General features: G+C 39.0%; 1 protein-coding gene across 2 annotated transcripts in view; it reads left to right on the top strand.

The window, feature by feature from the left end:
* igsf21a (immunoglobin superfamily, member 21a) overlaps positions 1-27,520 on the top strand; it is a 158,168-nt gene that overhangs the window by 31,904 nt on the left and 98,744 nt on the right. For both annotated transcript variants that reach the window (XM_069149712.1, XM_069149703.1), the window contains exon 2: positions 23,525-23,637. In XM_069149712.1, coding sequence (XP_069005813.1) covers positions 23,525-23,637 — 113 coding nt within the window. The remainder of the gene's footprint in view (positions 1-23,524; positions 23,638-27,520) is intronic.

Here is a 27,520-nt window from a genome sequence, read left to right as displayed (position 1 = left end):
TAAATCTCTGTTTTCAAATTCCGTTGATTTATTCGTTGAGTAAATTTAATTCAAATTCAATTGTACACAGAGCCAAAAGTAATATGGATTTGCTAAAAATCTGGTCAGCAGAAGGGTGTGCACTTACATAATTCTTTTGTTTTGGTCACATTGTCGGGACTGTAGTTTAGTAGTAGCCAGAGTAATGGCTACTTGTTTACTTCTCTGTATTTTACTGTCAATTAGTCTAGAGTAAATTCTGTATTTCTATAGTCCAACATCCAACATCATCCTTTCGGGTGAAACTTGAATGTTATGAATAATGGCAGCATAATTTTGCATAAAACAGAGCATGGCAAAAGTTAGCAGTACTTTTAGTCAACCCACATCATTACATACAGCATAGACATGTCATAATAACACACTAGAAGCTTAGATTTATAATTGAACGCTGAAGCAGGTCTTTTGAAAACATTAGAGGAGGAATCTGTAGTTCAAGAAAATTGGCAGGCAGGAGATCAGAGAAGCAACAACTTGTTTGTTGTTTATGTGGCCCAAACTGCATTAGGCAGAAGTGCAATATTATTAAAACCATCTTTTCTTTGTGTAAAATCCATTAGTCCTCTTTCTCTTCTCTCTCTTTTCTTCATAGTATAAAATTTTATTCCATGACGTATGTTGAAATTAGATTTGGTTTTTTTCCAGCAAAGTGGGTTCAAATACAATCATTGGATTCACAAAATTTGTTGAATCAACTTTGAGTTTGGAAGTTTTGAAACCGAATATAGTCGTGTTGTTGTTGTGTGTATGGTGCGACTGATACAGCGTGCCGTTTGCTTCATGGGTAGCATCATTAACTCTGTGCTGTGACCACAGCGTAGATATTTGTGTGAAATTTGCATTTCGTAACACAGACCTTTACCACCTGTATTTCTCTGTGTGCTCTGACAGTTCAGACACCGTAACTGTGTCTCAGTTCCAGTACTTCCATTAAAATAAAATTATTGTATTCACAAAACATTTTGAATCAACTTTGTGTTTGGAATTTTTCAAGGTACCTATTGGCATTTTTGTTAAGTAAACGTTGCTGTTATTAGTTCAACTCAACACCTGACAGCACACCTGAATACCGGGACTGGGTGGGATATCCAAGCAGCGATACGCTGGAACGACCCAGAGGCAGGACAATGCCGAGTTGTATTGTCATTGCTGGTATTTCATGGCTCCTCTTTGTTGTTGGCTGTCAATCATCATTCAGTTCATTCAATAACTCAGAACATCACTGGACAAACGATATGTCTGAATAATCTTTCCCTCTGTCATCTCAAAAATGTTTTCACTGGTGTAAAACTGCGTTCTCTACGTGTTCTTTAGTTTCCACTCCGTCTCCTTCTCACCACAATAATAAGAGCAGCCGTCTCTCCAGATTTGGCGCACCTGATTAATACGTTCCTTTCAGTCGTAAATATCGTTGCAGGTGCTAAATTGTTCTATTTGCATGTTTCCCTCCCAGTATTTTTTTACCTTCAAGCAGAAACACCCAATATTACATATGCATGCAGGCAAACACGCAAAATGGACAACGTGTGTTAAATCGCACATTTGAAAGACGCAATCCTCACTGCACGTTGGAATTTTTTTGGTAAATCGGGCCCTATATGTTTGTACACTTCACTTGCGCAGTGCATGCATTTCAACAGAATAGTGTTGTTATAAATTGCACACGGCCGTTGTGCACTTACTGGAAATGACTCACAATTGAATTTGGTTTGGTCAGTCTACTAAAAAAGTAGCGCATAAGTATGGAAGAGCGCAGATTGAGACAGCCTGTAGTCATTGTGTAGGTTCACCACAGACACTAAATTGCTTCTGTAGCCCTTCAACAGACTGGTCAATGGTCCACTGTCACTGTCCCTTATCTTTTACTCAGCGCCTGGAAAGATGGACTTTACTCGTGTTCTATCCCGGAATACAATCGGAGGTTTTAGAGAGCAGACAGAGGGATGGACAGGAAGAGGAGAGACCTGGTCAAGTGAAATGGTGAAAGGCTGTACCACTTTGGAGGATTGTAAAAAGAAATGTACGAGGGAGCCTGTGGTACATTTATCCTTCTTTAAAGTTTGACACTTAACTGAATTATGCGAAACTGGTAATGCCTCCTGCTATGGCCAATGCGCCCTTTTACTATGCCAGCCCAAGAGGAAAAAAAAAAAGAAAAACTCTTTCAGATCTCAGGCACGATATTGCAGAGTGACAGGTTTAAATATCACGAGCTGCCAGAGGTCTTTCAGCCCCCTAAATATAATATTCAACTCCCATCTCATGGATGCACATTACTGCCCACTGCAACGCATCAATGAGCGTTACCAAAATATCTCGTAAACAAATATTACACAAAGACATGGACATTGTTCATTCTCTTGATACATTTACTTCATGTTTGTCTTTTCTCTCCATTGACCAGAAGCTATCAATGACAAAAGCTTTGTGGAAGATTAGTTAAATGAGACAATGAGGGCCTCCTGGGGACCTTTGGTCCTGAAGGACTCAGCAGAATGCTCCCTTCTATGAAGCATAGAGATAGAGACAATGCCCAGACATCAGGCAGGGGATTGTGAAGTAGCCTATTGAATCTATTCATCTTACCCACATGCACGGAGGCTTTTTCCTGCTCATTAGAGCTATACTTATGCTCTAATGAGGAAGCAGGAGGGGTGTTGGCCATGGGGTGGAGACACACAGCGGTCATTTTATTTTTGTTTGAAGGTGACCAGGGTATTTAATGGAGGTGTACCACTCACCGCGTGTAATCTGTCTCCCCTGAGTTGTTAAACTCGTCATCACTTTGTCTCTATAAACTTATTGTGTCCGTGTCCCCGGTCTTTGGCTCTGCCTCCCTCCCTGTCATGCGCCTTCTGTCTGTCATTCACTCGCTCGTGTTCCTGTTTAGCTCCCGCGTCTCCTTCACCGGAGTGAAGGTGCATGTTGGAGCTCTTCCTGTCGTGAATAACGCGCATCAACCGCAGAGGTCAAATGGAATGGGTTTTGCAAGATAATGACTGAAGTGATGGTACCTGGGTGCCACCAGATTGCCGAGTGTCTGAGCTTGTGATAAAACGACAGGGGAGGAGGACGCTGGATGCTCACTGTGTCCTTTAGGCATTATGAATGTCAGGAAAGGCAATGTCAAAATGGTCCTGTTTTCATACCGCCGCTCTCCAGCTCCCTCCACCTCTTCATCTGACACCAACAATCCCTCTATCATTTTCTTCTTCATCCAAGCAGAAAAAAAAAAAAACTCAGTTCATGCATAGGTCACACATCCATGTTTACTAAATCTGTGACTGAGTGACGGCCCCGTCGGACAGCTCCGTGTCATCATGCGCTCGAAGCTTATAGCTATTGCATCTGTATTCTTGTCATTGAATGACTTTGATGTCTTTCTCCTGCATTAAATAGTCAAATTTGCCACCTCCTTGTGTTGGCCCCCCTCCCCCCCCAACCCCCAGCCCCAATTATCTTCTTGCAATATACAGCACTGTTAAATGTTCCCCTTTTTTAACCTCTAACGCCACATTTAAAACCCAAGGAAACATCGCAAGTTAAGGGAATCGGGGGCATCACTCTGCTGTCTTCCTCCACTTTGCTGCTCTAAACACTGAGTTTCAGCTCAAATTGCATCCCATTAAAAGTCAATGAGCCGTTGTCACATTATTACAGGCCCTGGACTTGACAGCTCACAAAATAATCTATTAAAGCCCACAAGTCACTGTGATGTGTTTTTAGCTTGTGAGCAACATTGAAATTGATATTTGGGACGCAGGATATCACCTGTCATTGGGAGAGTGGAGCCATCGTTGAATAATAATTAGATGAAAATTCGAATGAATAAGTGAAATGAGAGGAGACTCGAAAATGCTGTAGCATTTTTTATTCAGACAGCTGGATGTGAAAAGTGACATTGCCGTCAGAAGAACTAGGGAAAGAAGCAGGTTGAGAACAAAAGGCGATGTGTTACACGATCTGTCTTCCCCACCACCCTGGCAACCATCACCAACCTCACACAGTTGCATATCTGTCAGAGCACCGCTGCATATCTGCATTTGTCAAGGTTCAGCAGTTAAACTTAAGAACTGAAACATATTTGTTTCTTCATACATTCTGGAATTTGTAACAAAAAGTTTAAACCTTGTTTTAAGGATTTTTGAATGAATAGATGAAATACTTTTCAGTCAATTCAGAATACAATATTTCATATTTATCTTTAAACCACGCTGATGTTTACTTTTGCACAGACATGGAGACCACTCTCCTGGATGAACCCCTCCCCACCTTGTCTTCTCTTTGTGGACTTTCCTTTTTTTTTTTTTTTGGTCCGTCACCTTACTTCCTCCTTCAAATTGGGCGTTAACAGCACCCACAATAAAGTGCACCATGTGCGTATCTCTTAAACGCCAGTGGGCTCTGACAAAACGCTATAAAACCATAAAACGGGATGCCATAGAAGCCAATCCTTACAGTCTTCATTGTGCTGATTCAAATTCAAAACCTTGCCTTGACATAAAAATCATGCATTTTGTAGCTTTGTGGATTGAACTGCTTTAATAATTTACATTGATAGATATTTCCACTGGAACGGTATGTATGGATTCTCTTCGCAGGTTCATAGCATTGTGTTTTGAATCCCTCGTAATACACGAGTTGCCTCATTAAAGTCTTCACTAGCGTTTCTCTTGCAGGCCTTTCGAGCCTCGGTACAATCCTCACTGCCTCGGCTGCCTTACAGAAGTGGAGGTTCTCTTAGTGCAGATGTTCACAGCTGATGCCTCCCCCCCCATGATGATAAAAACCGGGGTCCCCGGTGGGACCGCCGACCTTGTGGACAGGTTCACGGTTTTGCGAAGGATGGCTTCTGTGTTCCTTATTTAGCCCGCTTTGCTAAAGTAGGAAGGCTGAGACAGATGAGCTTCCTGAGCGAGCACGCTGCAGGGATGCCGGGTGACATCAGGCATTTCCATCATTTAGCTTTATGTCCACACTACTCTGCCTCCCCAGCACCCATCCTTCCCACCCCTACTGGCTTGTGATAAAACAATCACACTTCCTGATTTATATTCCTATAAGATTTATAGTGAGAATGCCTCGACGGTAAACATGCACATACAGCGTAGACACGCTTTATAACACAGACATTGACTGATCTTTCACAAATGTGTGTGTGTCATGACAGTGAGAAGTATGGCCTTTAAACAGTTAACAGTTACTTTGTAGTACTATGAGCACTCGTGAAATGTAATTGTGTGGCATAAAAAAGAAAAAGAAATCCACTCATATATATGTCTGCTTCTGTCCAGTCGTGTCCACAGTGCTATTAATGAAGTTAAATGAGGGATGAGTTGACGGTATTGTGAGTGTTGTTGCACCCTCTGCTGTGCACGGGGATAAAGCCTGTCTGTCACAGCAGTGAGTGACGGCCACACATGGCACTGAAACACTGCAGAATGCTGCCACCCTGACCTTCCTAGCAATTAGCACGCTTGTTTGTGTACTTGTCAGTGGTTATTTACAGGGACTTATTGTTTTTTTTTTTTTTGCCCCCTGGCTGATACATGTAGTGTTTGAAACAAATTTAATTATTTTTGATGCACGAGAGAAAATAGATGATACATAATTGTGTGGACAAACACAAGTCAAATAAAATAGCGAGCGAATAAGCAGAAAAAAAGTATCCAAGCGTTTAGCAGACTCTATCTGTGTGACACATGTACCTGTCTGCTGCGGCTGAAATTCTCTCATCGCACTCGCTACACACAATTATTGCCTTCTTGGAGGCGTGAAAGCAGCTGTCAGAAATGATATTGTCTTTTCAAGTTGTTGTAAAGAAAACTTTTAAGCTATTTTCTATTGACCAGTTTATAGCTGTACTCACCGAAGTATGGGACAGTTGTCGTCTGAGCTGTCCAGTTTGTGATGATTTTCATTTTTATCACACAATTATTGGATTCCAAATTGAATTGGCTGAGTCTCGCATACACCGGGCCTGTTTTTTTTTTTGTGTGCCGCACAATTACAGCAAGACTAACCTACTCGATGTAGATATTGTAGATGACTAAACCCATTGTTCCCTGTACTTTGCCTTTAAATAAAGAAAATGGATATGCGTATAATTTCTGAACACAGTGCATAATACCATTTGCTACATGGAAGTAAAGTCAATGTTTTCTGTTCTGTTTTTCATAGAAGCTAGAATAGAGAATACTTCGCTCTTCTGCAGTTTTGCACTGAATAGGCAACATTTTGTCATCATTTATGCTTAATTCCCCAAGGATCCCTTGTTTGTAGAGAATTATTGTACCGGACATGTGGTGCGTTGCAAGGCTTAACCTTTTCAACACTGGCTCTGCATCTTTCAGTTCGGAGAGAAAGGTCCGTGGAGAGGCTAAGTAGCTCCCTTTCAAAAGTCCAATTAATTCATTAATTAAATAAAACATATCATTAACTGCAGCAAGTGAAGGTTCATTGGCAAATATACTGACAAACATGTCAGCGAATTGTTAGGAATGATTAGCCTCATGATGCTACCTGTGTTGAGTGTAAAAAAAAACCACATTAATTTGATTTGTAGCAATAGAGATGTGTGTGTGTGTGTGTGTGTGTGTGTGTGTGTGTGTGTGTGTGTGTGTGTGTGTGTGTGAATGTCTGTTTGCACTCAGTGAGAGGGAGCAATGCACTCGAATAATGGTACTGCAATATTACTGCTGTGTCTGATGGTTTTGTTGCTACAGGGGAAGTAAAGATATCAGGATGACTTTCATATAACTTATTGATTTGTGTTCTCTAGTGGTTAACTGAAGACTTTGCCTTGACTTTTCTGGAAAATAGTCATCTGTTCTGCTATAGTTGAAGAAGCTATAGAATTATTTAATACTGTCTCAGATTTGTTTTGATGCAGACATGAATGTGATCTTTTTGACAAATGCATATTATTTAATAGTTTTCACATTTGGATTTAACTCAACTAATAAAATTGTTTTTTTTTTAAGTTTTAGATTTGGTGATCATTTTAGCTTCTTGGTTCCCCTTCAAACATCTTTAAAAAAAAAAAAATCTCCAAAACTAAGACTAGGGGGATTATAAATTTTACAACTTTTTTACTTTTTTGTTTAGATGCAGCTTGTTATTACCTCAAAACATGTAAGACACCCGTTTGTCCACCAGAAGATACAGTGTCAGTGTGACGTTTTGCCTCATCCAGGCGTGAAAAGTACACGCATGTTTGAACAGGGTTAAAGGAGAGAGGAGACTTGGGCAGGTCAGAGGAAACAAACTCTGAACTTTCACCAGGGAGAATCGTGTTTTTCGAGTCCATGACAAAGCAAAAGTTAACCTGGATTATTTATGTAACATACTTAATTTATGTATGTCAAGTAATTTAAATGTGACGTAACGTTACTTATGTAAAATTACTTATTTTAATCCCAAACAAAATCTTTTCCTAAACCTTACCAGTTTTTTTTTTTTTTTTTTTTTTTTTAAAAAAGGCAGCTTAATTTTAAAGCATGGGGGAGGCTAAACTTGACACTAGTAGAGTATCCTGTATGGATCAGGGATGTTTTACACGCTTTGACGTGATACCAGGTTTTTAGATAAGGTTGTTTAAATCTATGAATTGTCTTTCTTTTGTAGATTTGAAGCTTGGTGTGAGAAACCACAGATAGCCTTACTGATAAAAGTGTGATTTTTCAATACAGATTGTAAACACAAGTGATTTTCACCGAACACAGCTTGTTGCCCAGTTGAGGAGACTGGAACTAAAATGGCACAGACAGATGCACTGTACATCTTCTTTGATCGCATAAACCTGGCAGATGTGATTCATTTATGCCTGTTTACTGCCTTGCATTAATTTCCCCTCCCCTCCCTAACACAGTTTAGCCCAATTAACACAGTGGCTCTTTTACTAACAGTGTGAGGGGGAGATGTGCATGTGTCGGAGCTGCAGTTGGCTGCAGCCAAGTGCCAAATGCGATCCAAAATGGAGGGACAGCTGTGAATACCAATGCTCCGTACTTCCCCTCACTCCAGACGTGTGATAGGTCGTGCTCTCCTTCCCTGTATTTCTTTCACTTTTGTTTCTTCACGCTATACTTTGTCCTTCATTGCACCATAGAAAAACTTCAGGTCAAAAAAGATGAGAAAAAAACAAACCATTATGGCACGCAGAAGTGCACGATTAGAGAAATAATTGAGAGGCATAGTGGAAGAAGTGAGATTCGAGGAAATTGTGTAATTCTGGAAAATCACTTAAATCTCTCTCTTAGTCGTGTCCACTTTCAGAGAATCCATAAAGGTAATTTTCTTCCGTCTTCTTCCTGTGTTTTTTCCTCCTCGGGGACTTAAATCAGATTTGGGGGTCTTTAGGAATAGTTTGGTCATTCCAGCTTATGGCTGTGGTTCCACTTGATAAACCACACCTTTCAGGCACAAGAACTTCACAATACTGGACATCAGGGCAACAGCAGTATATCCATAATCGTAGGTGTATGTTGCCGGGCCTTTCCAAAAACCGGCCTTGACGTTGCAATGAAAGGATGGAATCATACTGATCTTCCAGAACTTTGATCATTTCACCCAGTGCCACACAAATCCACAGTATGTCTAATCTGATCTGTAGATCGTGACTTTCATCTTACTGCCGGTGCCCCACCAGCTGACTTCATGACTCCGTTTTTTTCCAGCAAGATGTGAACATGACTAAAAGGAAATAGCCGCAGGATAGACTACGTGGCTCCTTTGACCGTCCTACCTGCCAGTGGGAAGGGGAACCATATAGTTAAAACAGCAGAATTATGCATGTGATACCAGAGTTAATGAAGAGTGATTAGTGCTTGGTGTAACTGTAGCCACAGGGGAACAATGCTTAAAAGATGATCAAACCAGTGTCTGTTTAATCAGTAAAAAAATCCTTCCGTTCAGGGACCGACACTAACTTGTCCCAAAGAACATTGGTCCTGAAGGTAAAGTCATACATTACAGGATGAGGACAGTGGAGCGCTTCTGAAGCCGTGATAAAGCCCTGTTCAGTCGTGACTGTTTCGTGCTATGTCATTGATGTCTGTTCTTATGAATGATATAGCAATGTTGTTAGAGCTGATACAGGAACAAGTCTAACAGCCTATCTTTGATAGGCCAACCTGATATCACGCCGCCGTGTGTAATACCCCCGTCGGTCTAAACGGTATCGACGTGAAAAGTAAGGTGCATTAAGTTAAGGCACCAAAACCATGCGGTTGATAAGGTTTAAGAATGAAAAAAATGATGGTCTGGGTTAAAATATTTAATATTTTTACATTAGTAACATTATGTAGGCAACTGTAGCTCAACAAAATTGTCATATAACCTGACCTCCACACAGCAGAGCATGTCGATTATTTGATGGTTAAAGACCTAAATGAAAGTGGAAAAACTCCAAAACAAGGTAGGAACGTGGCCGCAGTACAGGTTTGGGAGAACATGAGCAGAGATACTGTGTATTCAATTACCACACCATTCATCTGATGTGAGTGTAAACAGCTTCAAATTTAATATTGAAACTCAGCATTTTGCCCTCAGAGTCGTTATTTAATTGGTGTGTGGTAGTATAGGATCAAAACGGCAAAAACAAATTGTTTTTCACATATTTTCAGCTCCTCATGAAATCTTTTTGACCCTTCTAACTTTAAGGTATTGTGTGACATTTTTGCTGAATCCATACTATAACCTTAATGTTTGCTGCGGTGCACCTGCACAAAGGACAGGAAGACAATGTGAAGGTCACCATTTTGGCCAGTGGGACACTCGATTCCCCAGAACAGAGAGGAGAGGAGCTGCTGTGGCAGCCTCTAATCCTCTTTAATTTGTTTTCAGATGAGGCTTTGGAATACCAGCCTGCTCCCTAAGCAGAGATCACATAAGAACGTGGGCAGGGACAGCTGTCTCCTCTTCTGGCAGTTTTTAATACAGGTCTGGTCACCTCCCCACCCCAGCCTGCAGTGAATAATTCTGTTGCTGAGCTGAGTAGTTACTTTATGTGGATTTTGTACTAAAAAGGAGATGCAATTCCATATAGTACAAAAGCACGGTAGTGCCACCACGGCCATGTTTAAAAAAGGAAGAAAAAAAAAACTGAAAATGAAAGTGGGTAGGGGTGGAGATGAGTGTTGTTTTGTTTTTTTCTTTATCAGCAGTCATGTGGCCTTCCTTCTCAGCTCTCCACACAAAACAAAGCTTGTAATTGGGTTTGGGTGTGTCCCCTTTCTCCTTTGTTTGACAGTAAAGGTTGAATTGTAAAAGGAAAAAAGGAGACTGCTTTACTCACCTCCACACGTGTGTACCTTACCAATTCACCCACACGGAGGTGAGCGGTATCACAAAGTAAAGAGCTACGCTGTCTCCTTCTGCAGCACATTTTAACAGCACTGTTGGTCAGATGAAGGCATGATTCCACTGAAGTGATGAAGCACATCTTGAGAGACAGAGGGGGTTTAAAAGCTGCTGAAACAAAGCATGCAGGCAGTAGGCTGGTGATGCAGGCAGGGGACTGGCAGTCCTTTAATCCTCACCACAGTGCTGATAAATCGGCATGTGAGTTTCATTTTTATCCCCCTTACCAGTTTGCTTGGCTCTTGAGTGATGAACAAACCCCCACTCGCCTTTGAGGCCTTTTGATGTAATATCCAGCCACGGATTATACGCCCTCTGCACTGGCCAGATTGAGCTGAGGCATCGGGCTAACAGGTGGATGGGCTCAAAGTCCAGTCAGCTTTCACGTAGACAGACATAATGGTCATATCACTGGAGAGAAGACAGATGTCTTGTCAGAAAGCTTTATTGATACCGTGTTTCCTGGTAATTCTCTACTTGTAATTGGACTATAGTGGATAAAAAAAAAACCAACTTGTAACCTTAACTGGAACTTGATACATCTGAGAAAAAAAGGAAGAGGAGCTAACTGATTTCTTTCAGTAATCACTTCCATCACTGTCGATGTCCCATGAACACAAAGCCTTGCTGTGAATCCTCCAAAACTATTGTGTACTCAGTTGGGACTTCAAATGACGCATACTTGTATGTAGCTTTCAACTGTACTTTTTTCTTTCTTCTCACTGCATTGTTTTCAGCCCATTTATACCTTGTACAAGACACTTTTAAATCTCAAACAGTGGCATTCATTCCTACTCTCATTTATCTCTAGATAAGCTGTATGATGATTGTGTAAAAATAGATGAAACGTTATGCTCTTCAGTTTTTCATTGCATCATGCACAACATGACTCATTTTCCCCTTAATAAAGTTAGCTTAAAGATGAATATCCTCTTCTTTTTTTTTACTCTCTTCACGATTGTCTGATTTGAAGAGAGAAAATCTACTTTGCCGTTAGAAAAACCCCTGAGGACAAAGCAGCATGGATACTCATTCAGAGGGCCACTACAGTTAATAGAAATGTAAAATACAATAGCAGAAATCAGTTGAGGTACCAGTACAGCCCTTCAGGTTTGGTTTGTTAGGCAAACCCAATACACTCTTGTATATATATCTTAATTGAGGTCACTTTGCCAATAGTTTTTCTTCGTGTTTTTTTTCACCTTTGACACAATAAGGGGAAACTGAATTTACTCCCTTTGGCCTCAGAATTAAATGATTTTGAATCACGAGAAATACAAAACAATGCTGTTTGTGTAAGACTGTGTTTGTAAAGTGGTTGAGTAGAGGCTTCAAATGGGAGAAAAACGAGAGCAAACCAATGCACAGCTGTTGTGAACAGTCAGTGCAAAAACATGTAATGGCCCTCTTGTAACGGCAGCAGAAGGCTATGATGAATTGAGTCTGCGGTTTGCGCTCCCTGCATGCTGGATACGCTCTTAAAATCCACCCGTTTGACATTCAGAGTGGACATTTCTCCACATTGCCCTCATCTCCTCCCTCATTTCTTGCCATTGCTTGTGACCTGTGGTGATGCAGGGGACCACAGATTGAATGCAAAAACAGTGACTGATACCCTTGTGAGTCTATGGCTGAGTTACCAGGACAACTTGCTTCCCTGGTAACAACATGATGACTTCTCTGAGGTCTCTATTAATTGGGCAACCTGCTTACCTTGTTAAAAACAGATTGAAATACCTATTTTCTAGACTCATTGACATTTTGTTTCTCTGAGCTCTAGATTTTGGTTGTTGTTGTTGCCAGGTAGGGTGTAGAAGTTTAGCAGTTCCCTACCTATTTGTTAGCTTTTTTTTTTTTTTTTTTTTTTTTTTTTTTTTTTTTTTAAGAATTTGAAAACTTTTATGAACAAATATGTAAATTATCTATTTTTTGTATCTAGCCATCCATTATAATATTTGGTATGCCAGTGTGCACCACTGAAATTGGACTGTGACTCCTGTTCAGCTTTAAATGTGTTTACCTCGTGAAAACACCCACATTCATTGTACTGCAGGCTTTTAAGGAAATTGAAATAAAGAATAGTGAATAGAATCATAATATGTTGAGGCAGTATTTTGGAACCCATTTTCTCTTTGTGCTGCAGGTGTCCACTTAATTTATCAGGCAAAATAAACACTTCCAAGCTGAGCAGACACATCAGCTGCGTCCTGTATCGGTTCATATCTGCAGCTGTTTTACCAACTGCAGATACACTGTACTAAACCTTGCGTCAATTTCCTATACTCCCGGTTACTTCATGCTCAAGTGTCAAGGACCTCATTATATATAAAAAAAAAATAATAATTTGATTTTGCTTCAAGTTTGTTTAAATACTATTGAAATTTATACAACCACCAAATACCATAATACAATATCAGCAATTCTACAAAATCCAAATACTTCAGTCAAACAGCTGCAGTCAGCTCTAAATGACCCATATTTACCTCACTGACTTTTACTCATTTACAGAAGCTTATACAGATCCGCACTTTAGTGGATCACCCTGAGCCAGAAGTCTCTGCTTGCATGCACTTCTGTGTGCACCATCCGGACCCTCCTCAATTAAAGATGCAAAACATGCATCTGTTCTTCAAACAAACTTTTTTTTCTGGTCGCCACAAGTGCTGAGAAAATGGCCGAGATGCAGCTCTGGTGGTGACTCCCTCGATCCGGGGACATCAACTCCTGGCATTCGGGATATGCAGACACTCCAGTCTTGCTCCATAAAGTATCATTTGCATTTTCAAAAAGTATTATTCTAAGGCCATACAGAGGCACAGAAATTGAGGGGGGAGACTCTCAAAGCTTCTTATCGTGCCCTAACACATTTTCACTTCACTGAATAATATCGTTCACATGCTTGTAGATGCATGATTTTTTGAGTGCAGCTGTTTTAAAAAATCAGAGATATGGCCCCCCTCTGAGCAGAAAATTTTAGATTTCTTCCTAAATTACTGAGATTGGCAGCTACGGAACAATCTGGAGTGATGCAGGTTTGTAATATCCCCTTAAAAACAAAAACATGCATTTCATTCCAATCACGTCAGAGGGCTGACATGTCTTCTTAAAATCTACCAGATACCTCCTCGTAATGAATCCCTACAGTTAGACAGAAGGAGATTGCATTTTGTGTACAGCTTCACTTCAGCACCATTCACACCAGGAGTGGCTTTGTGTTTACCAAAGACACAGACGTAGTTTTGATGGCCTTTAAAAATTCAGAGGAAAATCAAGTTAGTATAATTCTAAGTTTAAATCATGTTCACAGGCTTTTTTCTTTGTTTTATGTACACGTCAACATCGTTTGCTTTGGATTCTGTGATTGTCAGATTGCAGTGTTCAAAACATTTACTTTTGTTTTTTTCCCAGTATTTACTCAATTTTATCTGCCAGCCTGTGAATTATATATTCTAAGTGTCTTCGTTGACATCTCATTGCCAAAGTGAACATTTTATTTTTTTAATATTGTGGCACCAACAAAAAGAACTGGGATGAAATACAGTACTTTAAAAAAAAAAAAAAAACAACACTCAACTTAACAATTATTTTTACGCAACTCTCTTCAAACATACGAATAAACAAATGGATGATAAACTTCTCAGGTTTTTCAAATCTACAGCTAAAACGCCTGAGCTGGTTTTAGATTTGTCCTTGCACATACAAGTTTCCAGCTTGATCATTTACAGCAGACATTGCTGTGTGTGTGTGTGTGTGTGTGTGTGTGTGTGTGTGTGTGCGCGTGTGTGTGTGCGTGTGCGTGTGCGTGTATGTGTGTGTCATTTTTCCTGATGGTGTGTAGCCAACAGATATCTGGTACTACAACTACTCCCCGAGGGCCACTTACATGCTTCAGCAATGGTCATCCTCCGTCTTCATCACGCAAGGCTTGTGTGACTGCTGTTCAGATAAAACCTTGTCTCTCCCAGAGGTGTTTTTTGTCTGTTGTTTTTTTTTTTTAGTGTCTGAGATGGAAAAAACATGTTTCCTTGTTGGTGTTTATTATTAAAATTCTGAAATGATCCTGAACCTCCTGAAACTCAGTCAGCAGTAAAATTATAGCTTCACATCAAATAGGGAAAAATAAGGTAGATAACGGAATCTTTTTTTTATTTATTTTTGCAATAAAAAAATACAGAAATGGGAAAGAAAAAGTGAGATATTGAGAGATCAGAGATTTATTGCTTTCTAGTTGGCTAGCTAACACTGCTGCATATTACTCATCTAACTAACCCTTGTGGGAGGACTGGCTGCATTTCCTGTGTGGCTCCAACGCCTTCGCCACCAATGACATGATCATTCCATATGCCTTCAGCCCTCCAGAATGAGGGCCCACCGATAGGGTTCCTTGTGATTGCTATCCACTGTAGGGATTCGGGCTTGTGGGAGGACAGTGGATTACATTAGACGGGTCGCGACACTCTTCAAGCCGAAGCATGTCATCAAACAGTAAATCATTTTGATTGAAAAAACACATCATCTCCCAGCTTTGTGTTTACAAAAGAAGACCTTCTCAACGGGCACAGATTGCGTTCTCGGCCAGCATAAATCAACAAGCAGTATTCCAGATTCTCCCGCCATCAACCACTTCCCAAACTCAGCTTACATGTACAGTTACAAATCACTACCTGAGAATGAGTTGACTGTACTGAACGCTCTTCACTGCTGTGTTCATTAATCCACAGTGACTGTCAGCGCTTTAAATGTGCTGAGGGTAGTATAATGGTGCGATGATAATAATACCTCTATTTTTTCTTTTTTCACCTTTGATCCAATTAGACGAGGTGAGTTTTTTTTTTTTACCACCAGGTGTAGCAATGATGATAGATTTAATAAGATAGGGTAAGATATTGATTGATTGATTTTGTGCATTAGTGAATGCATGGACATCTTTTAATGTCGTCACCTGGTAGACAAGCTACATGTTGCCAAAAAGGAAACACCAGTTTCTTCACAAGCTTTTTTCAAATTGCTTGTGTGCCTGCTGTGAGCATTATGCTTGTGATGTTTTGACCACTAGGGATGCCACATGGCCACAAATTGGCAATAAAGCAAAGCTGTACTGAAACTTTATCATCATAGTTAACAAAAAGTAGGCCAACAGATGCATTTTTTTTTCCCATATTGTATACATTTTGATTTAAATGTATTTCTTGATCTTAAAGCACGTATAGGTACTTTATAAATACTGTGAAAGGGTCAAAACACTGAGAGTCCTTATTCACAATTGTGCCTTTTGCAGAACCCGCTTGAACTTCCGTAACTTTGTGATGTCACAAACTCATGCTCATGTCATAACCGTCCTCAGCACGGCCCACTGCCCAACCTTTTGGACAAAAACAAAAAGCGGTCATTTCGTCGCAAAGCTAGCAAGCTATAAGACTAAAGAAAAACTGTGGCTAGCGTCACTCGGTAAGAGTCAGGCAATCAGAAACTGATAGTAAAACTATATTGAGAACCACACAAACATTTCAAGGATGTCAAGAGCACAAATCAGAGAGTCCAAAAAAATGGGACTTTAAAAAAAAAAGGTGTAATTTACTTGAGTATTAACAAATAATATACAAACTTTGTTCACATTTTGTCGTTACAATAAAAGTAAGGTGGGGAAAATACTAACTGGGGTACAAGATACCCCAATTAGTCTATTTTTTTTTTTTGGGGGGGGGGGGGTACAAGATACCCTTATAGATCTGCATTAAAAAAAACTATATACAAAAACACCAATAATTCAGTTGCTAATTTTCCTCAACCTTATAACCAAACCTGGAGATTGTTTGGACTTTTTTGCTTAAAAAAAAAAAAAAAAAAAAAAAAAAATCCCTTTATCCTTTTATTAACTCTTAGTCATGTTCTAAGAAATGAACAGATGAGTAAGGAAAGGTATTTCTCGAATATCTCCAAGGTTCTTTAAAATTCGATAGCAATTAAATTCTTCACTTAGTTTTTCTTATTGGGAATGATGTGAATATAAATCTCTGCTCGCTTTACATAATCTATACCCTTGTTTTACTTAGGCTTTAGACTCAACATTTTTCAGGAGAGACCTACAGAACATTGACTTAATGCACAGATTACAAATGGAGAGGTTATTGCTGCCTAAACAGTGTAAAGCTTTAACATGTCAGCCACGGCCTTTCCAGAGAGCCTCCCATCCTATTAACAGCACATCGCTGCTCACATGCCTTAAGCCACTGCCTTCAAATCAACCACATGGTTTTAGAAGTGCAGTTATTGAGAGAATTTATTGATTACCACATGGGTCCACATCGCTACACTTTTATAGCTGCCACTCTTGCAGGACATATTGTATGTGTTTAATTACAGATGGTGTGTACAATGACATGAACAAATATATGAATGCAGCATGCTTCACTGGAGCCGTGGTATCGTTTCTGTATTATAATGTTTCAACATGAAGCACTACATTAATCCTCCGTCCTCCTTGCTTTCCGTTTTGAAACAAAAATTCCTTATATAGTTTTCTGTTTTTTTAAGTGATAATGCTTAAATGTGTTTTTGACACTACAAATCAGCTTTATTCTGTTTGTTCACACTGCTCAGAGGCACAGATGAGGAGGAGAGCTGAGGAACTGAGCCATCTATTTTTCTCATACATTTAGTTGCTCTGACATCTAAGCAAAGGTAGGCCATAGCCATAAATCACAGAGCACAATAACAGGCACATTTTGGGCCGGTCCATCATTGGCTGTGTTTTGTTTTCTCATTGCATCTTGGCAAATTGCTGTTATTAATGGGAGAAAGCATAGTTTGCAGCCCTCATTAGATGTTGTTCCAACAGCGCCTCTGATGGATTAAGACAAGCCGTAGGCCTTGTCTGCCTCCACAACCAGCTAATATGAGCCAATTAAATGCCGTGCACTCTCTGGCCACTCCACACTTGCTTATGTGCTCTTACAATGATTCTGCTTCAGTATTCTGCGTCATGGCCAAATAGATTTTCAAGACAAGGAGATTTATTTCAAGGATTTTCTGCAGAACATTAAGCTTAACCCCACATTACATGATAATAAATTATGTCCCTATTACCCTCCTATTCTGTTCAAAAAGGGTTTTACACCCTCAGTGTTTCCAGGTCGAATTTGACACGTGTTTGATTTTATTAGCAAAGAACAAAACATAAATTATTGTCTCGTAAAATGATTTATCTGCTAAATAACATATTTTTCATCCATAACCAGGCCATATATCTACTTACTTTGATATTTCATGTATCTTAGACCACATTTAACTTGGGGGAAAAAATGAAAAGAACTCTTGCACCCTGTATCACTTATTGCTGAGATATTTTTGTTTCACATTTTTCGGTCTGTCCGTCCTTTGTCAGCTCTTTGGAGCTGCCCCCATTGGTCCAATCAGAAGACCGCGTAGACCAGTCTGGCAGATGAACATCTTGACCTAACCCAAAAGCATATGCCTCACCAGTCAGATAAGAGAAAGATTAGAAAGATACAAAATGACAGTACCATGATACTAACAAATCTTGAGCATCATCCATGAAGCCTCACAATTTTTTACCAAAACTAGAAAACAACAGGTGAAGGGTACAAATTGTTTTTTGTTTTTTTTCGCCACATGAGTCACAGATTTCAAGGTAACATGTGCCTGGCTGAATTTCTGATTCATACAAATGATGCTCATGGATAGATGGATATGAACAGTATATAAATACATCCTGGAGCCTTCCTTTGGATGCGGGGATAAAAAACACAGGAAGGGTCATTATTTTGCAGCTGTCTCATAAAAATAGAATAAAAGTCTGTTTTTAGTGATCACTCGAATTCTGATTCACATGTAAATCCTTTGCAATCTCCTGCCTTGAGAATATATATATATATATATATATATATATATATATATATATATATATATATTTTTAAATAAGTATATTAGGTGTAAAGTAAAGTTTCAGTAAACTATTTTTCAGCTGTGATTACAATTTAAAAACGGTGGAATCATATCAATGTGATATTTGCAAAGGAATTGTGGTGCGTGTTTTCGATATAACTAGGGGAGCATCTCTGTTAGATGAAGAAAATAATAATGTGCCATGTTGTTTGTGAGGAGCTGCCCAGTAGAATAACTGTTGATTTTTCACCGTTTCGAGTTGACAAGCGCTGATTGGAGACTTGTGTTTCTACTCAGCGCAGATACAAGACCGGGGCAGCTGTCTAAACTATCACAAGTGTTGAATTATCAACTACTTACATAAATAGTTGCACAGTGTTGGTTTTTATGCTCAGAATAAATTAACACTTGCTTTTTTTTTTAATATTGCCCACATTAGCCCGTGTTTTAACAAGGGCATGAAGCATAACAAGAGATATTGCTTTGTTGGAACACATTCAACAGAGAATTGGCAAATACAAATGTGTCTAATTTATGAAATCATTTGCATGGTATTTGATGGATATTGAATTGCGTGGGAATTATGCCCTCATGTCTTAGTATGTGCAGACTGCAACTGCTCCAGTTTCTCATAGGGATTATTTGAAATGTGAACTTCGCTGGCACGAGTGCATAACCCATGTAATTTGCTCTTTTAAAAATTCCTCATCCCTCCCCACACGCGCCGGAGCATTTTTCTGTCATTGGCTATGCTAAATTTTTTTCCGTGCCACATAGTCAGTGAATTGTTCACAATTAATCCGTGCAACCGCAGAAGCGGACCACCATCTAGAATGTGTCAGGAATGTTTTACCACCTACAGTAAAACTAAGTTACACACTTATCTCCCCGTGAGTGAGTAACGCTGTATTCCACAGAAGCAGTTGACATTTTTCTTTCTTGTAATATGCATTTCCACCACCTCTTTGGAAAACTTACACAGAGACATTTACAAGGCCAGACTTCTCCTCTTGTAGTTTCATAGTAAGTGGTGAGGATTTTCTCTAAGAGCGTCAGCTCTGTGTTAATGACATGCGGTCTCTAGGAAGGTTTATCCATTCATCTTGACTCTGGAGAGAAGATCTCTCTTCAGCCTGCTGATTGAATTAAGATTCTTTAATAAGCATATCTAGGTGCACTGACACAAGCGGCAAGCTGATCTGTGTCTACCAATGCCGATACCCAAGACCCATTTCAGAGGCAAGGCATTTCTTCAGTGTAGCGTAACTTATATACCCCCCCCCACCCCCACCCTGTGTGGATATATGGGTGTGGCCACGCTCCATTGGGGATTTTTTTTTCTAGTCGATGCACTCAGGTTAATTTTTGAAACTATTAGTGTGATGGAAATTGCGGTGAATTGAAGATGAAGTGAAGAAGTCAAAGAAGACCTTTCTTGGTGACAACAGTGATGTTTATTGGCAGCAGCTTTATCGAGGAGAGAGATGTGGAGGTGCCCGGTTTCTGAATCTTTCTTCTTGAGCTCTCACAAAGACCCAGTTATAAAAAGAATACATGCTTTCAAATAAAGACGTGAACATGTCATTTGAGTGAGTCGAGGCGTCAGCCAGGCTCTCTTCAGTTTAAGCATAATCAACCCCAGTCTTGGAAAGTTAGTTCATAAGGTTCGGGCCGCCCTGAAGGAGACCTTTACCCTACCTACATCAGGAAATCAGACGAGTCTCAGAGTGTGTCAGCCCTGAAGAATTTGCACTTCCTCACCCAAAAAAGGGTTTGCATCATGAACAGTTCAGGGCAAAACAAGCAATGAGTTTACAAACGCCATGTCAAAGTTGCATGACACAGTTGTGTTGTCTATCTGTCTCTGGTTTATTTGTCATGGAACAGATCTTGTGTGTCATGTAATTGACATTGATGGAATTCATAGTCATACAATATGCTGTATGTGGCTCCTAAGAGAATGAATGTAATTCAACATAACCTGCCAGTAGGCATTATGACTTACATAGCGGAGATTGTTCAGGCAGGTGGTTCTGTTTTTTTAAAACAATGTCTAGTTGGTGGAAAAAAAATCTGTTAGCTCAATAACCAGTTTATATTCTTTTCATTTAGGAATGCTCAGTCTACATTAATCAGCATGGGCACTTGGGTCCATCATGTAAATGTGCCAAATTTTGTCATACAGGCTCATTTTCATCTGCAGTCCCTTGGAGGTTGACAGCATACAAAAACAATAAACCGAAATATACAAAAGCACATACAAATAGTAAAGCAATGACATAACCATATGGCATATTGCAAACATTGAATAAAAGATACAAAAGCACATAAGGACAGATGGAAGACAAGTTTAATTTGGCAAGGCCTAGAGGATATATTACTAAAATATCATTTGTTAGCCGTTTTGATATTACTGATGGCATGACTCTTTGTATTTGATGCTTTCTAATGCAAATGTCAAGTGAAATAGCTCATTAAAGAACAATCAGTGCCCAGATTGTTTTTTTTACACACTTCTATAAATAGGTAATAAACCTATTTTTAAAAATGATCACTAAAAGCATATGCAATCTGCATATCCTTAAAATAAAGATTTCCATTATTATCCCGACCCTCCCGCAAAAACAATCATCAGCTTTCCAGCCAGCTATAAATAATAATTTTGCCTCCTTTGAATTAGAATTTGAACGACCTTAGTTTTGCCCTCTCAATAACTCGATTGAACACGCCATTTATTCATTCGCCGCTTTTCAGCACTCCTTGGAAAAGAACATCCGATTCTTTTCAACTAAAGTACCGTGAATGCACTCCAAATTTTACCTACTTGCTGCCTGTGTTGTGAAGCCACACACTGCTGTGCTGTTGGGCCACACAGCTCTGGTCACAGCTAACCAATGCCGTGTACACTGCGTGTGGTCATAAAGAAAAAACACAGCACTCAGATTATATTTGAATGAAAAAGCTCTGATACAATAAACTCAGCAGTGAGGAGGCACTTTGGATGCCAGCATGTCTAACTTTAGTTTTAAGCAATTTGAGTCGAGTTCCCAGGGTTAAAGAGTGAGACACCTATTACATAACACTGCAGCTACTTACTGTGACTGTATTTTTCTGAAAATTGATTGCTTTTCTTAGATATTCTAACAATGGACTGCTTATCTATTAAAAACTCACCTTTCCATACAGTCATCTTTGAACTGGTTTGTTGATTTAAATAGTTCCATGCCGTTTAATTATTTTGAAAAAAATACATTAGTGAAACAAGAAAGCACATTTAGAGATTTATTGATTAGATCTCCGTCACACATTTTTACTGAGATTACTTTCATTCTTTCCACCTGTTGAATTCAATAATGTCCTCATAGTTCATGTCCTTTTATTCAATATGTCAATGACTTGTGTAGGTATTGGCCACAAGGTCCCATATCATACTGTTTTCAATTTTTACTGATACCCATCTGTTTTGTGGGATATAATTCCCTCATTAAAACCTGAATGTGTTGAAACCGCTATTATTGTGGGCAGAGGGTTGCTTGTCTGTCAGTGGCAGTCAGCCCACACACTGGCTCATTCTGATATAAAGAGATGTTATTTTCACTCATATGTGAATTACATATTGTATATTCCAGATATATATAATTGATATATTTTTGGGCGCTACACTGCACTCCCCCAGACTTTCGGTTATGCTTCACCTTCACTTCAATTCATCCTCCCTTCAGTCTTCATTTGCCCCCCCCCCCCCCCCCCCCCCCCACACACACACACACTTCCTCCAGTTTTAGGCTGTATTTATTTTCTATTCTGTCTTCTCATTATCACCAGGTAATTGCCTTTTGTTTCCCCTGCTATTTTTATTTGGTAGATATAATCTCATGCCTTTGCTGATATGCATACTGTTATCATCCTGTGTATGCATATGTGTGCAGACTACCATATCTGAAGGTCTGTGCAACCCACTGTATAAATGTTTGGGGATGATGATCAGGCACAATGTAGCATTCATCACTGAGGAGTCTGTCCTTGTATTTTATAGTTTTTTTCTCATGTTTTCTCCATTTTGTTGCTGCTGTTTTTACAGATTCGTGTATGTGTGTGTGTGCTTTGTTAATGCTTGCTGTCTGTTTATGCCTGTTATCACAAAAGACTTGCAAATATAAAAAAAAACATTATATTTCAAGGAATAACAACTTGAGAAATTAGCACAAAAGTATTCAGAAACTTTACTTAAGTAAAAATACCAGTGGAACAAAGTAAAGATACTCTACAACTAAAATCCCTGCATTAAAAGATTATCTTGAGTAAAAGTACTTAAGTATTAGCAGAAAAATAAAAATTTAAGTATTAAAGTAAAAGCTCTGGTTTGGTGACTCTGACTGATATATTATTATATATGACATCATTAGATTATTAATATTGAAGCATCAGTGTGTGAGCAGTATGCTACTGTTGTAGCTGCTGTAGGTGCAGTTAGTTGGAACTCAGTTTTATATACTGGGACAGCAGATAAATCTGAGGGAGATTACTGGGAGAGGGAAGAAGAAAAAGCTAAGTTCTGATATTCAAATTTGTTCGGTTTTTGGACTTTTTTGAGTATCTTGGATTTAGAATTTCAGAGAAGTTTAGAGGGAAATGTCAATATTTGTTGGAGCTTTTGAAAACACAAAAATATCTGATATGTGGCCCTGACTACACTGCTTTTTGTAAGAAGTCATAAGTTAGAAAAGTTTGGAAACCCTTTGCTTATTCTGTTAATAACAATATGTTGTGTTTTAACAGCTTTTTATATTATTAATTTTGTCAAATCTTCATGTTAAAAGTAACTTGAGATGTTAAATAAATGCAGTAAAGTAGAAAGTGCAAAATTCCCCTCTGCAGTGTAGTGGAATGGAAATATGACGTTGCATAAATTGGACACTCTAGTACCACAAAATTAAGTACAATACTTGAGTAAATGTACTTTGTTGCTTTCCACCTATGAAGAAGTCGCATTGTAACTGTGTATAAATCTCTAAACCAGACAAAGAATTGTGAAAGGCCACTCAGAACAAATGTGCTCTGTTCTTCAGTACAGTTTATGTACTGTACTCTATGTACAGTTGACAATTACTATTGCTATTGTTTAAAAAACAATTCTGAAAGAGAACAAATGACAAAAAAAGTCTTTATTAGGCGATGTGTCCTTACCGTATTAAAATTCCTTTTCATTTTTTTGCAGGATATTTGACAGTTACCATTGAGCCTCTGCCTCCCGTTGTTGTGGGTGAGACTGTTACCCTCAAGTGCAACTTCAAAACTGACGGAAGGCTTCGAGAGATCGTTTGGTACAGGGTGAGTAAACCTGTCTACACTGTCAGTTCCATTAAGCATTAGATGTTGTCCAGAACGTCCATTTCTGTCATTCCTGAACCCGTTCGGCATCTGAAGGAGGTCGAATGCCAATAGTCATATCACAGGTTAGCAGAACGACCAGGCACTGTCAAAATGCAGTTATTAGGAAACAAGCTATTATTTGGGCCAGCTGTATGGGAGGCATTACTGGCTGTTGCTTGGGAATTTGATTTCTCAATCTGCCGGTCATCACCATCATTTCTTAATAGTTCACAGCTGGCGACTTAACGGTTATTAAAATCCCAGTTGGTGTGCTACATTGCCTAAGTGCTGCTAATAATGAAATTGCTGTTGAAGGAGAATAAAAAAATAGGTCAGAGATGGTGTTTATTTCATTAAACAAGCATGTATGGAATTAAAGATTGGTAAAACAAATTTGCAAAATATTACAATTTGGAGATGAGATATTTGTTTCACTGCAAGAGAGGCACTTGAATAGGAAAGCAGTCGCAGCTGCCGCCATCACATCCTTGCCTGACCGTTTGTTTTTGCCAGAAACTCTGTAGTAGTACTTGAGAGCTGATTTGCTTAGTACACGTATCTGCTCTTTCACTTCAATAACGGTGCTGAATGATGATTAGGTTCTGTTATACAGACAAATGGTAGAAATGTTATCAAACTAGCCTAAGGGCCTTCCATAAAATGCCTTCTTGCTCTGTATTTTGTCCTTTGTGATGCTTGTGATACATTCGAATAACCGATGGGTTTCCAAAACAAACGAGTAGACATTGCGCAACAAATGCATTGCGAGGGTGACTTGGCCGATGTGAGTATTGTTGTATGTTCAGCCCTGACCTCTCGCACAATCGATGTTGCTTTAAGGAGCACTCTGCTGATTTAACACATGAAGTTCGATCGAACAAACCTAATTTCTAAGAGACAGCATTGCATTAGAAGTGCTATTCAGCCTGTGAAAACAGATATATGATTTACCGTTCGGTTCAAGTGGAAGATTTCTGGTGGGCGCTAAGTCTAAGAAAAATAACTGTCACAATGCCATCAGTTAAAAGGTTCTATTGATTATAGGATGTGCAGCATTTGGCATTGCTGGAGCTGTCAGAAAGGATCGTTCAGTTATTGGCTGGATAGTTCAATAATTTTCAACCATTCTTTTTCATTTGTCTCTTTCAAGTCCCCAAACTTGCATGCTAAGTCAGAATCCTCTTCAACTGAATTAGAAAGTGGACCACAGTGAAAACAGAGTATTCATCTCTGCAGCATCACATAAGTCTTATTGGCCCTGGTACAAATATATTTCTTGGGCCTATCCTCTCGCTCCAAACACCCTAAATACAAGCGCACACTCATGCACACAAACACACACACATTTAGCCTATACTAATAACTTTTTGTCAATTTACTTTTTGCTAACAGGTTCAACTGTTGAGACAAAAGTGTCAGTTGGTCAGCGCAAGTTATCACAAATGACAGAGAGGCCGGTCATTGGACAAACAAATTACCATTTCCTGGCTTGCCTTCCACATCCACCTCCACCTTGTTGTTTTATGAGTGGTTTGAAGACTGTGTGAAGCAATTCATGCAGTCTGTGAAATTCTAGTGAGGGCCTCTGCCATCTTCTGAAACTCACTTCACTGGTTGCACCTTTGATAGTTACGCCATAGATTCATTTAAATAGGATGGTGGTTAGGAATTGGTATTTAAAAAAGGGGTCTATAAGACACATGTAGTACTTATAGTAGATACGCTATAATGTGCTGTATAGCTCACAGCCTCTGTCATTAAAACTGCATTTTTTTTTTTTTTCAAAGGAATTCCTGTGTCGTACTGAGTGGCAGTCGCCTGCACCCACTATGTGCACCAAATAAACTGGCATGTAAATCTGACTATTTATAGAGTTGCAACACCCATCGTTTTGCTGTTTGAACTTGGATCACTTACCACCTAACTGGTACTTTTGCCAATATGCAATCCTTCTGCTCGTGAATTCTTAACTAATCTGGTAAATTCTGCACCTTATTTTCTAATTATACAAACAGTATTTGATAACTGTGACTGTACAGCATGACACTGTGGTGACATTCACCTTGGTTTCAACCTTCACCCGGAGCTGGAACACTATTCATTAATGAGCATGCAGCGGTTTATTGCTTAGGCAGGAACTCTGTCTTTACTTCTTTCTCACTTTTATTATTGTGAAATAAAATTGTGTCTCTGGACTCATCTTAGCAAACGCTGACCTTTCAAGGTAGGACAAAAAAAAAGATTTATGGCACTTTACACATTCAACTTAGTATCATAGATCACTTTCATTGCTGTGACAATTTCATTTAATCAAGCAGGGTGTGTGGAGCATTGTTTTGCTTATATTTTGTCAGATTTCTGCAGCGTCTATTGATAGCTGTAGTTTAAATAACCACTCTGAGAACAGAGCCACACATATTCAGTGTTCTCGTGGGGAAAGCAAAGACGTTGTAACAGAAATCTGTCCCATCTCTCTGGTGACCACTGCTCAGCACAACTGTTGATAAATTATAAATCAATTCCGCACACTATGCTGACAAAGTTACTTTAATCTTTGCCTTTTATTTTACTAAATACTGTTGACTTCTCATTTTACCTCCTGTTCAAATGGAACTGGGGTTGATACTCACCTGGGGAATCCTCGTATCTAATCGAAGCTTAGCCAATCAGACGGAAGGCTGAATCAACTGAATATTTCAGCAAATGCTCGTTTATGGCGCGAGATCCTGACGTATTCTGTTTGAGGATTTTTTTTTTTTTTTTTTTTTTTTTTTTTTTTTTTTTTTTTTTTTTTAGCCTAACACTCCCAGACTGCAGTCAGAATTAACAGGTCTTGGGATGTACTTAAGATAAACCTGATTATTTAAGAGAACCTTTCAAGTCACACTAACTCACATTTTATACAGTCTATTCAAAATGATAAAGATAAAAGTAATGGATTTGATAGGAGCTCCCAGAACGTTTCTGTAATATAAAAGTATTTTGTATGTTCTTTTATCCCTTAAATCATGATTACGTTATTTTATAGTGACATGACTTGACTTATGTTTAAGAAAGGTTTTTAATGAGATGGTACTGTCCATTGTAATTCAGCTTAGATTATCTACGCAGTTTCTCATAAGATTATTTGTCACTTGATTATATTAATCCTTGTATTTTCTTAGCCTTAGTGCCTCATTGTTTGAGGTTCCAATGACCCAACTGCTTTATATGATATAATATGTACAAATATTTATCATAACTACAAAAGGAAGCATCTTTTTTTCCTTAAATGTCATTTTTCTTCTCCTCTTACCTTTTAAAAATGAACCCTACCTGAAACTGAGTTTGCACACTTGATGAAGGGGACATAATTAGGAAATGTGTAAAGCATTACTACATCAAATGAGGTAATATTCCATGTATTTTTCATAAGAATATACAGAATAGGACATTTGGAAAATATGACTGAGAGCAGGATTTTCTGATGCGTTTACTGTAGATGCATCATTAAAGTCATGCAGTGGAGTATATAAGAAAATAAATGTTGCAAATGCAAATGCAGCTTCAACCTACAAAAAAAAAAAAAAAGCTAAGTAAAGCCATTTCCTTTTTTTAATGCTTCCCACTCTCAATCTATGATAGTAATCTTATGTGGATGGGACCCCTTGTGATACTCTCATTTTAGTTTATTCAAGAAGGCAGACAGAGAGAGCCAGTGAATGCAGTATATTGAGAGCAGTTCTTAGTAATGGATGCTGTATAGCCCTGCAGCTAATGCTTCAAGAGAAAATAAATGAGAGCCTCTCAAGTGTGTATGTGTGTATATTGCACTACAGGCCATATGAATGTTTTAAGTGAG

The sequence above is a fragment of the Embiotoca jacksoni genome, unplaced genomic scaffold (genome assembly GCF_022577435.1).
Source record: "Embiotoca jacksoni isolate LCO1_2020_lvr unplaced genomic scaffold, fEmbJac1.0.p SCAF_1, whole genome shotgun sequence".
In the NCBI taxonomy this organism is placed as follows: Eukaryota; Metazoa; Chordata; class Actinopteri; family Embiotocidae; genus Embiotoca; species Embiotoca jacksoni.
Note: the sequence above shows the minus strand (reverse complement) of the source record. Positions and strands in the feature narration are given on the sequence as shown.